The 15,184-nt window shown below is 39.5% G+C and overlaps 1 protein-coding gene across 1 annotated transcript in view; it reads left to right on the top strand.

Moving 5' to 3' along the window:
* The window catches only part of CNTNAP5 (contactin associated protein family member 5), a 193,689-nt gene that overhangs the window by 101,423 nt on the left and 77,082 nt on the right, over positions 1 to 15,184 (top strand). Inside the window, exon 12 of the mRNA XM_039701582.1 lies at positions 10,935 to 11,135. Coding sequence (XP_039557516.1) covers positions 10,935 to 11,135 — 201 coding nt within the window. The remainder of the gene's footprint in view (positions 1 to 10,934; positions 11,136 to 15,184) is intronic.

Below are 15,184 nucleotides of genomic sequence, written 5' to 3'. Positions count from 1 at the left end.
TAATTTGATTTGAGGTGGTCTTAATAAAATGATAGAGACGTCAATAATACAGCTCGGGAGTGGGGAAGAATCAAACAAGTTGTAACTGAAGTTTCACTTTGAGATGTTTCCTTAAATAAGATCCTTGTAAAAGTGATTTTTAAAATAAGTTTGAAGGATTTTCCTTGCTAAGTGATATATACAACAGTGTCTGCACCTTATAAAGGGCACTTCATAATATCATAACTTTTGATGAGATGTTTGTTTTTTACTAAAGAGGGTAGAAACTTATAATCCAAACCATTCTTTTGTAATTGAATGGCTTCTCTGCTTTATTAGAATACTAGATCTGGGAATTATTATTAAACTCCTCTCCCTGAGCTGTCTATAAACCCTTCTAGGCTGATGTAGGCAGCAATCCATCCCCTCATACAAGTGTGCTGCCTTTGGCATTCCGAGGAGTGGAAACCTTGATTGTCCCGGGTATTTGTATGGAGGAGAATGCATGATGATCTTAGGAGAGGGGACACCAAAGAGATGAGTACCAGAGCAAGAGCCTGGCAAGGTGACCTGCTGGTTGAGGCTTTTTAACCTTACAGTTCCGTAGGTTTAAAATAAGAATTGTTTCAAATGAACAGACCTGTCTGGCAAATTCTCCCCTTAGGTGAGTCCTATTTTGTAAATAGGATTGTCAAGCCAAGAGTATGAGGAAAGATTGCATGGCCCTTATTGTGGATGGGGATGGATGGGAGGGCTTTCTTTCTGCTTTTTATGTTTGAAATGGAGGTGAAATTTCCCACACTGTCTCCTGTTCGGCATTTTTTGCTTTCTGTGGCCAGGTGCGGATGAGGGAATGTTTTATTACCCTTTCTAAATTGCTAATTCTGGCTGAACTACTTTGCCACATATCACTTCCACACTCAGTGCTGAAAACTGAGGACTCAGGATATTCATATTTTATCCTTAATCTCCTTGTACTTAAAGTGCCTCAAATTAAATTTTCATTTTTATTTAATTGGGCAGTGATTATGTTAATTAAATGCACAACAGTTAATTATTAAGTATGTTTTTTATTCAACTGTAACAAATATTTAATAAGATGTGTCTCCTTTGCTGTTGTATCTCCAAAGAATTGAAACAGAGTTTCACCTTTCTGTCTGAATATCCTTCCTTGATCTTCAATATGGGAAATGTGCTCATTTTTATTATTTATCATATAAATATGTGTGATCAAAACATTGTCAGTGCTTTTTATCTCTGCTGAAGAAGTAGGATTTTTGACAAACACCTTGCATTTTCTTTCCTCAAAAAAGAGGATTTATCTGGCATAAATCCAGAAGGCATATACCTGATTTTCTCTCTATCTGTAATGAACTTGCTGACATTCTCATAACATTGGTTATGAGCAAGGTGGAGGTGGGAAAAACTCCTATACTTCTGGGTCAACTAAATATGCTTTCGGTGCCTTAATCACAAGAGCTTCTTTTCTCTCTGGGAACTTCTCTTATTGTTATTCTCATAAAAATTGTTTACAGTAGTCAATTAAGTACAAAGTAGAAAAAAAATTACTTTGTGTACACAGGAATTCTCAATTTGCTTCTTTTTTCAGATGATGCCTCTGCTTAGTTTTCTGAAACTGCTCCATATTCAGGGAAAGGTGAAATACAAAATTCTGTGTTGTTACACTAGGTACATGAAAGGAAGAGAAAAAATATTTTGTTCCATGACATAAATCTGTAACACACCTCCTGAGAATGGAAAAACATGGATGGCTTCCATGTGTGGGGAAACTAAAGAAATTTAAAAGATGGTTGGGGGAACCTGTCATAGGAGAGCAAGGAGATCATGTGTGGCATAGAGAACACACACAGGAATTGATTCTTTTTCATCATATATGATCTAAGGGACACCTAAATGATTACACAGCTGGATTTGGGAGTCTTTTATTTGCTTGCTTTTTCCTGATGCAATGAATTCAACTTGAAACCACCACAGGACAGCAAGGATCCTGATAGATCAAGAGAGGGAGTGCAACTCATCTGGAAAAAGGCCCAGTTTGGTCTCATAGATTCAGAAGGTGCAAGTAAACATGAAGGTTTAGTTGTAGCTTCCCACTCAGGTAGCTGTGAGGCAAAGACCATTGGGAAATGGGAATGAGCTTCAGGAAAACCTTTTGGCTTCCCTGGGTTTCTCTTCACCCTCAGAGGCAGAGGTGGGTTCCTGGGCTAAATAAAGCTTTTATTTTACTCAGGCTGGCAGTTCTTTCTGTATACAGTTCAAGAAGCAGTAACCTCTTTGTGCCCAAAATGTGTTCAAGCTGAAGAATTTGGAGGTGGAATGGAAAATTCAGGGCAATGACTCATTTAGTGTTTTTAAAAGTGGAGGTGCAGAGAGCTCATGCCTTCTGGGAATTACAGTGCCTTTAATCTGTGAAGGATGAATTCAAGGAAGAAATCCAACCATCAGAAATGAGCATTTAAAGCTCATTTAATGCATTGCATTTAAAGAAAAGTGATTTTTTAATGCTCACTTACCTTTTTTTAAAGTTCTTTCTAATTCTAATTTAAGTTCCTTTCTATTTTTTTAAAGTTATTTCTAACAGCATTTTTACCTGTTTAATTGAAGGGATTCGGATAGCAAACTTGTTTGTAGCCAGTTATTAACTGGGGCAGATAAACACCAGATTTCTTGCATTTTGGTGTCTGGTCATAGGTATCCAGTGTCTGGTGTGGATATGGAAATGCCAACATTACAAGTTAGTTTACTGTGTTTATGTTTGCAGTGGTTTCTCTGCAGCCTGTCAACTTTAGAGCCCACTGCTGAATAGAAATTCTGAATAAAGCAGAAAATTGTGATTGTGTGTGTTGAGAGGGAATCGGACAGTTATACAAAGAGGGAGAGAGATATAAAGGAAAGGAAATGTTGCAGGGAAAAAAAAAAGGAAAAAAGTATTAAAAAATATAAAGTCAATTTTCAGCATGGCAAGAAATTTAACAGTAGTGTCACAGAATATCTGATGCATAGCTGATACTAGAGTGGGTAAATGTACTTATCCACTGTCTGAAGAAGCAGCTGAAAAAGCAAGGTGACAAAAAACTGTTGATGACGTGCTGCGATTTAATAGTATAGTATACTACAAGTATAGCATACTTATTGGTCAAGAAGTGAGAAGAGCGTATGAAGCACTTTAAAAGGATCTTACCTTGGGGGCTGTTTATTTCCACTAGAGGTAAAATATGGTGTTGAAAGAGGAGGTTGTCACGAACACTAATGTGCCTAATCAAAGGCATAGAAAGACATCTGTACAAAGAGAGGTTAAAAGTAAATCCAGGACTATTTAGAATGGGAAGACTCAAAGTGAGTAGAGCTCACTGACAGAAGCAATGCTCATTTTCATTTTCTTACAATAGGAGAAGAGAGACAGTTCAATGACAGTGAAAGACAAACCCCTCAAAACTAGATCTAAAAGGAGAAGACAGCACCTTATTAACATAATGTTGTTTTCACCTTATATACCCATTGTACACAGAGCAAAGTCACTTTCACAGGGAAATTCATCATTTGTAAGAAACACTGAGGAATCCACACCAAATATGCATCTGTGTGTGGGGAAGTGAACCAAATGTATGTGCCCAAGCCATGACTGGATGTACTTGGATGCCATGAAGGACACCATGAGGATGTGAATGGGTCCGTGCAGGGATTATTAAATTGGGATGATTGCATTGAGTGCTTTGGGAACACATCTGGCACATTTTCAGGGTCATCCACATGGGAATGTAAGCTAGATAATCTTGCTTTTCCTGGGTCTCCAGTCATCCATGGGGGATATGGCCATGCCTTTTTGACATGAAGTGCAGAAAGAATGTGTTGTGTCATGCTTTGGGGTAATGAGCTGCCACCAGGGCTGGGAAAGATTTTCCTTGTAGGCTGGTTGTTTGATAATCAGCCCACTTGAATTAATCTTAACTGAAGATTCATAGCAGTCAATAGAAAAGATGACTGACAGACCCTCTGAACCTCAGGTGTGTCAGTCTTTGTGAGGCTTATTCTTTTCATGCTGCTTAGAAATCTATTGGTCTGTCTGGAGTACTACTTAAATGCTAATAACCATGTTTTCCAGGACAAAGCTTATAGACACGCAGTCTACTTCCATGTGCTTGTTTTGCTGTCCTGTTTGAAAAGTGGAATGAACTTTTCTCATCTCCTTTTAAGTAAATTTTACCCTTGAAATCTGAAAGATTTACTTGCAGTACACTTAAGTCATCCTGTCACTGTGCTTCTCCATTGATGCTGTTTTACAGTATTCAGACCCTGGGCTATCAAATCAATAATGCTTAGAAATTGCCATGACTAAATCAATGATTCAGTTTATCTTTGCCAGATATTTTTCCAGTCCTCAAATAGTCTTCCTTTCCTTTATTCCCCTTTTTTTCTTCCAGGATTGCAGTTTGGGGAAAGATGCAACCTTATCTCAGGTCTTGCTGCTGGTCCAAGATGTGTTTTTGAAACTGCCACAATGAAAAAAATCATTAATTAACAAAAACACATCTCTACTTTTTGCAGATAATTTCTGTTTTGGAGTCTCATCTCAAAGTGCAAATACTGCTAATTTCTCTGATGCAGAAAAAAGAAAGGGGTTTTTTTAGTCTAAAAAAACTGCATAGAAACTGTGTCTAAATCTCTGAAAAAGTATGGGATTCTAATCAGATGTAAAGTAGATCATCAAAATTGTACTTGCAATTTTTTTTTCAAATTGAGTCCTTTTTTTTCATTCAGCCAACAATGATTAAGATTTTATTTCTTCCATATAGTACATATCCCCACTGATGTTTCTAAAATAATCAGTTGTATTATTGTCCGTGGAACCCATCTTTCCCTTTGTTTCCAAACATGAATCTCAGCTTATCTGCTTATAGAATTCCTTAATCTATTTTCCATAAGAAACCATCTCCTTTTTGCTTTGTGTAGCAATTATACAGATGCAGGAGTCACCATGTACTCAGCCCTTTTTACATTTCTTGTGGACTTAGGAAATTCTCATGTGAAGAGGAGGGCTGCCCCTGGGCAGAAGCAAGAACAGATAGGAGAAGGTCATGCCCTTAATTCTGCCTTTAGTACCTGCAGCTACAGGATTTTGGAACAACAATTTAAATGGTCAAACTCCCTCTACCCTGTAGCTTACTGTCTGTAGTTATGATTGATTTTATCACAGGAGAAAAAAACAAATGGAAATTCCTTACAAATTATTTACTACTGTTTAGATTAAAGGCAGACCTTAAAGATTTACAGTTTATGCCTCAAACACTACAGGTCTTTTGGCACACTGTAGTTCTGATAATTGGTATGTTTCTCTTTTGAATTTTCATTAAATATTCTTCCAGAACCTGGGGGGAGGAGGGTGCAAGATGTCACAAAAGAGGTGTCTTGTTGTCATCCATCAGAGACATCTGGCACAGTCATTCTGCCGAGAATTGCCTTGAATGCATTGCAGTGCCCTGGATGGATGTGGCTGAATCAGAACTCAGGAGGAAGCTGATGAGCAGAAAACAAGCTAACAAGCTGCAGAAGCATATATTGCTGGGTCAGCCAGCAGGGGAAAAAAAATAGATACAAAAATAGTGATGGGATGCTTTCAGAGAAGACTCAGGAAACACTTCTTTGGAGTGGGCGAATTAACCTGTCTGTGATAAGAATTTGGTCTTTTAATATCCTTTGAGGGGAGTGTATATTAGAGTAGCTAGGTTGACCTGCCACTGCAGCTTAGAACAGTACAGTGTTTAAGAAGGAAAGTCTTTTCTTTTTGTGTACTTTTAGTTATAGGTACAGCATTCAGGATAAAATCTGGCATTCAGTGTGGAGCACCGTGAAACAAATGCATCGTATGAGCTCTGAGAGTTATTTTTTTTCTCTCATGTAGCATTTACCGTATGTTTGGCTTGTTGGCAATTTAATCAGTCTGAATAATCTTGTTTTGTGACAAACCTCCTAAATCACAAAGGAATGATGCAGTTTGTATGGGTGGAATATGCTCCACAGGGATATTTCAAGTTGAAGAATAAAAATGAGAATTAGACAATACAGAATTCATTGAAAGCCAGTTTTCCAGCTGCTCTAATTTCCCACAATTTAATTTGTGTGCCGTCAAAAGCAACTTGGAGGTTTCCAGCAAGATGATAGAACTATGGGCTAGACTAAACAGAGAGTCTGAAATGTGCTTAATTCATTGCGGTCCCATGCTGTAAAAACATCTCCTAGGGCCAAATGCAGACAGCATAATATCCTAGTGAATTGGACCATTAAATAAAACTGTGAAGTCATAAAGCTGTAGCATTAGCCTGAAATTAAAGCATTGTCACCTTTGAATTATGGAAATAATTTAACAAGCATTTAGGAAATCTGCTTTTCAGGGCTGCATTAAACTATTCCACATTATACAATAGAAGATGTGGCTGCAGTCTCCTACTTGGTTTTGAATGACTTCCAGCTTATGTTTAGTTTGAAATTTTAGCAAGCTGAGAAAGTAATAAAGAGTAGAATGGAGTAATAGAAGATAAAAATTAACAGTAACCTCTGCCTGGACAACAGCTTTTTAATTCCCATTGCAGTACCGTTGAGTACAAGGAGAGCTCATTAAATGGAGTAAACAGGAAAAAAATGTGTAGTATGGACAGATGTAAAAACATAATGATAACTGCTTAGTATAAATACATGAGAAGAGAGCTTTTTCTGTGTAGTTTAACAGTTTCCAGGTATGGAAACGACTAGAAGGAGGTAGTGGTGCTCGGCTTGGTTTGCACCTGTGATTGCAGTATCATTGCATAAAAATATAATGTAAACACAGTAGAGCAAAGACTAAATAAAAATCCTTGCATTATGAAACAGGAACAAGTTTTTGAAGCCCCATTTTTGAAAGCTGTGGGTGTTACTGGTGTAGAGGTGTCCCTCTAAAAGCAAATGCCTAACCCAGAGCTCAGGTGCAGACAGCTGTTCACTGTTTGCTGGAGTGATCTGTGGGCACCTTCCGATGGCTGCTCCCTGTCTCACACAGGTCCTGAACCTGCCTGAAGTGCCAGATCACAGATCATTGTCAGGAGGCTTCAGAGGACCTGCCAGTCAAGTAGGGAGGGTAGGATGCCTTGACCTCATACTGAGGCAGGCAGTGATATTTTGGGAGCAGCTCTAGCTAAACTTGTGCAAGTGAATTTGAGAAAATAGAATTATCTTTTTCTGATTATTGCCAAGTTTGAGGTGGAGAAACTGGGATTTGAATAAACCTCAAGGGCTGATCTGAAAGGTGATGGTCTTCAGAAGAAATGTTGAGATTATTTTTTAGTGGTTTTCTGATCTATGGAAGCAGATGCAATGATCTTGCTATTGTCTTGGAGTGGTTCAAGAATTTACTGCCCTCTAGCTCTTAGTAACTTCTCTCTCAACCAGTGGAGATGCAGGAGGGAGAACTGTTGGCTCTTCTACTCTGTCCAAAGCAATCTAAAGTTTAAATAATTTTCAGTCTCACTTGCTGCATTTAAACAAAACTGTGTCCTTTTGAAAGAAGGAAGTTTGTTTTTTGAGGTTTTTTTACTGTGATGTGAATATAATCCTTTATTCTTGTAGCAGATTGTGTTTGACTTTGCATTTCTTTGCCCCTCTACACCTCACGTGCTGCTTTCTAAAATGGAAGTACTTACTCTTTCCATGGGAAGTGGGAAGAAGTGTAACAGAGATAGTGGAATAGATTTCCTTTTCGTTTTCTTCCTCTCACCTTGTTGCCACCAGCTCTGTGTTGTGTTGAGCTGCCCTTCTGTTCTGAGGTTTGCTTGCTGGTGGCTGTGACTTCCCTGTTACTAGATCAATGAGAAAAACACAGATCTCTTTTGAGAAGCTGAACTGATGGGCACCTTTACTTCAAAGGTGAAGCACAGAGGGAAACTTTGAAGTGACCACTGTAGCATAGATCTGATCTGTAGAAGTATTAAGCCTAAAAAACTGGGCATGTGTAGATTAGGAAATCTCTGAAATGTAACTTCAAAATTCTTCTCTTCTGTGTAACTTTTTTAATTCCATTCTGATGTACTTGCTAAATTGCAATTACTTTGAATACAGAAAGAAACTTGATTTGTTTTTCCTTTCCCTTTGTAAACTAGAGGATGGAAAATAGGTCAACTTATTTCTAAATGGTCCTGTGGAGAAAAGCAGGGCTAGAATGTCAAAGTTCAGATCTCGGGACAGCTGTGTGCAGCTGCAATGATAACAAGACTGCTGAAAATTAATGAACAATCATAGAGGAAGATAAGAGGAAGACCTGTCACATTGCCTGTCCAGCACTCCTGTTAATGAGTGCTGGCTGCTTACAGTATATTTGCTGATACCTTGTCCAACCTCATTTCAAACATGTCAATTAATTATATTTCCAACACCTTTTTTGGGAAGACAGTTTTGTGCTATGCTATTTTTAATCAGCTTTTTCTAGTATTACTTCTTTGCTTCTAAATTGCTAGCTCTTGATGATTTTAACTTCTCAGGTACCCACATGGCACCTTTCTTGATATACAGCCTGGAAAGTACAGCAGTGTTAACCACTGTACAACTACAGCATTAGGCTGCTCTACTTCCTGAGCAGCACTGTAGCCACTATTTTGAGCATTGATTTTATTGCATTTTCTTAAAATTATGTTCAGAACTCTCAGTGGGGAGGTGTTTTTCACAGCCCACCTGGAATTTCAGCAACCAGTATATTCCATCATCTCCTGTTTTTTTGTCTCACATTATCAGCAACTCGGTGTTTGTCTTTTTAATAGTTATTTCAGTTAAGGCAGAAGTTAAACTTCTGTCAGCTTTTGTGAGAGGAAAGTTAACTCACCCTCAGCTGCTTTTGAAAAATCCACTCTGTTCTTGTCAATATTGCCTTGAGAGAGCAAAAGAAAACAGAGGGACTGGCTGATAAGGAGTGCTGCTTTAAGATGTACACGATGTCTGTTATGAAGCCATTGAAGTATATTGTGTTTGAAGCAATATATGTGCAGGACTGTGCAGGGTATTGTGCTACAGTGTTCACTGTGATTACAACCACTGGGACAAGTATTACAAGCCATATATTTGCAGTATTTCTTATCATTTTAATCTGACTTTCCTGTATCACACATTGCAGCAATGTTTCTTTGAGCTCCAACTCCAAGGATCCACAAGCAGCTCCCTGAAGTCAGTAAGAACTACAGAATTGCAGACCTATGAGCAAATTTTTTTGTCTCTCATCACAGAAATGATGAGAGGGTTGTGAGTGAGTGTGTGGTTTGCTGTGTGTAAGCTGTCTTTAGAGTTAATGCAAGTTAATTTCTCTGTCACTTACAGCCAGGTCTTGGAACAGACCTCTTTAGATAGGCCCAGGTGGTTGTTGTTACTTGCCTGTCATTTGAATGCCTCCCTAATGACAATCCATCAAATCATCCATGTCTTTGCACAGACAGTCCATTTAGATTTTTGTACACCTATTAACACTCTGTTTAAGTAATCTGGAGCATATATGTAGCTCCATGAAAAATACTTTGACTGCCATGCATTGTAGTGACCACAGAGCTATTGGGCTCATCATGCCAGTGTATTGGGGAGTTACTGGGAAGCTCAGGCTCTGCAAAAACTCAGGCCAGGCAATGTGGTAAAACCATCTGAATCCTTAAATGCACAGTTTTTAAGATCAGCTTAGAAAAGATATGATTCATTGTTATCTAGAGTTTCCCTGATGAAGCATAAATAACAAAATAGAAATCTATTGCCTAGATCTTACTTCTTCCTCTGTAAATGTCTGCGTGTTTCTGCAAGTGAGATTGAAATCTCCTTCTCATCAAATGATTGAAAATTGCTGCCTTAAATTTTTGCCCTGTCAGTATCTTGTATTCTCTCTAGGCAAGCAGGGTCTTTGATAAAGAGGAAATATGCTGGTTGTGACTTTTACTAATAGTGTTGGGCATGTGCAGGGCTCAGTCCTATGAATCCTCTTTGAAGATTTTTTCTGTAACTCTGTGTCAGCTCAGCAAATTGACTGTTCAGGTTGTCCTTTCTACCTTACCCATTGCTATACCAGAACCAGCTGGGAAAAAGCCTCCCTGGAAACAAATTCCTTCTAAATGTGGTGTTCTCATTATGCCAACCCCAATGCTGATCATGAGCTGGGTTGTAGGGTGAAGATTGTGCTTAAGCCTAGATTCTCCTTTCTGTCAACTACACAATGCCTTGCTCTGCCAGTAAATGCAATGAAGGCAAGGAGAATGGGCTCCCCAGCATGGGAAAGCATCAATATTTAGAGTTAACTACAGATGCCAAGTCATATGGCGTTCTGTACCATCATCCAAGTAGGGCATCTCTCAACTTATATGCAAAAAAATCTGAGAATTGAGTGAAATGAGTGATCTGACTTCCAGCTGGTGGTAAGAACATGCTCTCAGTTTAACTTTCTGGCAAGAGATTGTGCTTTCTGCTCATGGTGAGTTTGTGCAAGCTCATCAGCTGTAGTTCTCTGCTTCCATTTGTTGTTACAACAGCATGGGCTGTGCTCTGAGGCAAAAGGTGGATGTTACCCCTATGAGCCATATTAATATGTGTTTTCTCTCAGGGACAAAGCCAGTTGAAAGGTATCTAATTTTATACTGATATCTGGTAATAGAAGAAGCTGAAGGTCTCCTGTGCTTCCCAGGAAGTTTGTAGTTTCTGTCTTGCTCAGCAGGCAGTGTAGTGTTTGCTTGAGCTGGCTCAAGGAGAAATATCTTTGTGGGCCCCGCTGATCTTTAATGAATACAAACCTGTTGGTGTTCATCACAAAGTGCCCATTTTGGAGCCCGGGGCCCTGCTGATGGTCTGTCCACTGCAGTAAAACATTACATTTCAGTTGGTTTTTTGTTCCCTGCTTGTTGGAAGTGTTTTGCTGCTAACCTCCTGTTCCATCGTTTTTCATTTAACAGAAGATAAGATCTGGACTGAAGTGCAGCACAACAGCACAGGGCTGACCAGAGTGCAAGGAGCTGGTCCAGAGAAGCCCTACACCATGTCCTTCAACTACAGCAGCAGTGCAGAGCAGCTGGAGGCTGTGATCAGCAGTGCTGAGTACTGCGAGCAGGAGGCAGCCTACCACTGCAAGAAGTCACGGCTCCTCAACACCCCCAGTAAGTGCCACCATCCCAAATCTTTCCTTCCTAATTCCTATTGGTTGTAGAGCAGGTAGAGGCCATGCTGCAGTTAAGGAGGAAAAAAAAAACTCAAACCAATAAAACCCTCCAAATTAATAGTAGCCATATGGAATAGAATGAAAAGCATTTTATCATTTTGGATTCTACTGTGCCATGTCTGTACTCTGGTGCAAGAGGGTCTGAACTCCACAGGAGAGTTTTCACTCTGAGTCTGCCCAGACTCTGAAAACTTTTACAATTGGAAGTGCTACCTAGAAACCACGAAAAGTGTATTTAGCTGATGGCAAATAGATGTGTTTATTCTTTTACAGGTTTTACCTGTATATTAAAGATAAAAAGCATCCAGATTGCTGCAGAATCATAATGTTATGTAGGGCAAGGATGTAACCTCTTCTGAGTCTCACAGCCCTGAATATGATGTTCAAAGTGCTTGGTAGTACAGCTCCTGGGGCAAAACTAACATTCCCCTTGCAATAGAGGGAATACATTTTTTCCCTGGTCTTAATGTAACAGAAAAAAGGAAGCAGAGGGTCTCATCAGTGTGTGTTTCTCTGCAGCACCAAATTTCTAATGGCTACTCAGGATGTCTGGATTCCAGTCAACTCTGTCTTGATGTCAGGATTTTATGTTTGTTCATTTGGAGATGTGAATGACATTAAGGGCAGACTTCTGAATGACTTTAAAGTCTCCTCTGTTACTTGTAATGTCTGTATTGTCCTGGTGATTATTTGATTACTAGCAACTCTTAAATTTGCTTGTTATTTAGAAGAAAGACCATGGAAACCTGAAGGGGAGTTTGCAGTAGGAGTTCCTATTGTCTTAAAACCATATTGCCTAATGAGATGTATCAAAACCCTCCTGGTTCCAGTTATTCTAATGCTGAATTTTTATGGATCCAGTTATGCCTTACAGTTAGTTTATTTTTAAAAGCTGTGAATTATGTCTTTTATTATCATCAGATTTACCAGCCAAGAATTGCTTGTATAGTTAATCTTATTTTAAAGAATGAAATGTTAATATCAGCACTCAGGGTAGAGCACAAAAGGAAAACAAATTGTGGGCATAACTGCTCAAAAAGAAGTGGAATTGATGTCTTACAAGCACTTTCAGTGTTGCTGGCTTCTGTATCCCACAACACACGGCTTAAAGATAAAACCCCACAGAGGTTATTTCCAAAATGTTGTTTCAAGAATGAATGCCACAATATTAGAGCAGGTCTGCATGTGTTTATTTTTGCACATATCTGTGAGGCACTTGGTCATGTGTCTGCAGGAATGTACACTATGAGTAGGTTTTGAGATGCCTCTTGTATGTGGGACCTCTCTAAAGCTGGGGGCACTTCCTGAGAACTAAAACTTTTTTTGGGGGAAAAAAAAAAAAAGATAATCTTGTGTAAATTGACAGTGTGTAAACTGTGCATTTCTGTGCATTTTCAGGGCTGAAGCTGTCAAACAACAGGCTGACTGGCTAAAAGGGCTCCTGACAGGCAGCTCATCCTCTGCTTGTCCAGGAGCAAAACTGTGGCTGATTCCTCAGGGAAGGGATGTGGGGCTGGTGTCCAGCAGTCTGGCTTGTGCTCTCGCAGCTGGTGCAGTGCCACTGTGGTCCTGACAGCTGACCACACAAGAATTGCACAGCTCATTTAGTCTTTACTGTAGGACTAGATGAGAATTTAAAAAAAAAAAAAAAAAAAAAATGCAGTCCAGTGCTGTGCATGTGGTAGATGGCCATCATTTTTCCCCTTTTTTTTCTTCCTTTAGTATGCTATTTAATTGCACTTTCAAATTTTCTGGTTTTTCATCCTGCGCTTTCTCAGTAGTCTAAGGATATGGCAAGATGTGAAACATGCTCAAAAATAACATTTCAGTTCTTGAAATGACAAGATAAGGGTAATTTGTTCTTAACTGAATATTTGTAGAAAAGCATTATTTTCCCCAAGCTCTATTAGTTGATATTAATTTTGTAGTGAAATGCTGTTGTATTACAGAGGAACTTAGAGAACAAGTAGTGCTGAACACTAAAGGTGTCCTGAAGAGTTCTAGGACTTAAGGAATTTCCACTCCTAAACTTGAAGATGAGCTACAAGTGTGAGTGACCTCAGAGTATTTTGCTGGACCTGCTGCAGAAGGTTCTCACCTGTGTTGTTTTTGCCAGATTTGGGGCCAGAGCAACAGAACAAAGATCAAAACTGTTGGGTTTTGTTTCTTTGTTTGACCTAGACTTCTGGATGCCTGAAGCCCTGTGTTTCTTCTGTGTTGTCAGGGTATCCTAATGTGTAATTGCTGTTAATGTGCAACACTTCAGATCTGACTGCAGAATTCAATATGCAATGCCTGTGCATTAATGACGATACTGCATCTGTAGGCCAGCAGGAAATGTTACCTGACCTAACCCAATTTGCTGAATGTCTCCACGCAGTATTGCCTCTGGACTGAGCCCAGTGGTGAATGCCTGATGGAAGTGCATCTCCCAGAGGTACATCTAATCTTGACATAAGTATTAAAATTTCTGTTCCTCCAAGAAATCAAATCCATTGCTGAGCTTACTCTCATTCTGGGCTTTGCTATTTTTTTCTTTTCTTTTTTTTTTTTTTTCCCACACAAGGACATGGAATTTTTTTTTCCGCACAAGGACATGGAACACATAATTAGGATATAACAGCACACCAAATCCTTGTCTTCAGGACCTAAATACTGTCATGTTTCACAGAGAAGCAATAAAAACTTTTCCCTTTCCTTTTGCTTCATAGTGCAAAGAAGTATGTTGTTACATAGCAATTTTGGCTTTCACAGCTGTGACATGAGGCAAATGGGACAAGCAAGGGATTCTGGGCTGCCTCAGAGAGAAGCCCAGGGAGGCTCCTGGCTTGCTTAAAATTGTTCCAGTTTATATCAAGGAATTTCTCTTTCTTCTTTTGCTGAGCCCTCCTGCCCTAAAGACACAGGCACTTCCTCAGCGGGTGTGACTGAGCGTGGTATCCCCCTTGAGTTTCTTGGATTTACATCTGCAATGTGTCAGACATGCAATCTGGCAGTTGGCAGAGGAGTTTACTCATCTCCACCTCCTGCTGTCTGGAACAGCCTTATTGGTTCTCCCTGTCATACTACAGTTTAGCTGCAAGAGTGTCTCTGAAAGCAAAAATTAAATTTCCCTAAACTGTAGTTTTGTACATCTCTGCCATCAGACAGATTTGAGGAGATTTGTGAACGCTGCAATAGATGTCTGTTCATCAAGGCATAGCTGGCTTTCTTAAGAAGGTGGCAAAGGAGACTTGTATGACCAGAAATCACAAATCTCCTGTGATGTTCCCTGGCATGTTGGAGAAACACTAACTTATCTGATAGTGGGAGGAGACTTGTATGACCAGAAATCACAAATCTCCTGTGACCTTCCCTGGCATGTGGAGAAACACGAACTTATCTGATAGTGGGCATTAACTAGAAAAGTAATCCACACTGTTAGAGAAAGATTGCAGACTTACCCTTACAAGGAGAGGCCACGTCAAGCAAGCAGGAGAGGAGCCAGGAAGGTTGAGCTTTTCTTGAAATGTGCTCTCTGTATTCTGAGAATATGAAAAGAAATGTAGTCCCCCCAGGGCTTTGATTTCCTCTTCGGAGCTTTTCTTGAAATGTGCTCTCTGTATTCTGAGAATATGAAAAGAAATGTAGTCCCCTCAGGGCTTTGATTTCCTCTGGAACATCTCTGGCAGTACCTAAGGAAAAAGCATATGTACAAGGAGAGCCACGTGTGTGCAGATGCATGCTTAATTAAGCTATTAACATACAAGATGTTTGATGGTATGAAAATATTAACTGAACAGCCTCCCAGCTCTTGACTGAATTTGCTCAGTTTTCTAGAAGCAGTGGGTGGAATCAAATGCTTGTCACTTGGGAAGCTTCCTCACATCCACCTTATCAAGGACTTAGCACAGTGATGGCTCTATCAGTGGCAGCATAGCTTGCTTTACAATACTTGGCTGACAGTCTGTCAAGTTCATAGCACATTTGTGTAGGCAGGGACTGAGA

This window comes from Passer montanus, unplaced genomic scaffold (genome assembly GCF_014805655.1).
Source record: "Passer montanus isolate IOZ18808 unplaced genomic scaffold, ASM1480565v1 scaffold1, whole genome shotgun sequence".
In the NCBI taxonomy this organism is placed as follows: domain Eukaryota; kingdom Metazoa; phylum Chordata; class Aves; order Passeriformes; family Passeridae; genus Passer; species Passer montanus.
This window is presented reverse-complemented; position numbering and strand designations above follow the sequence as displayed.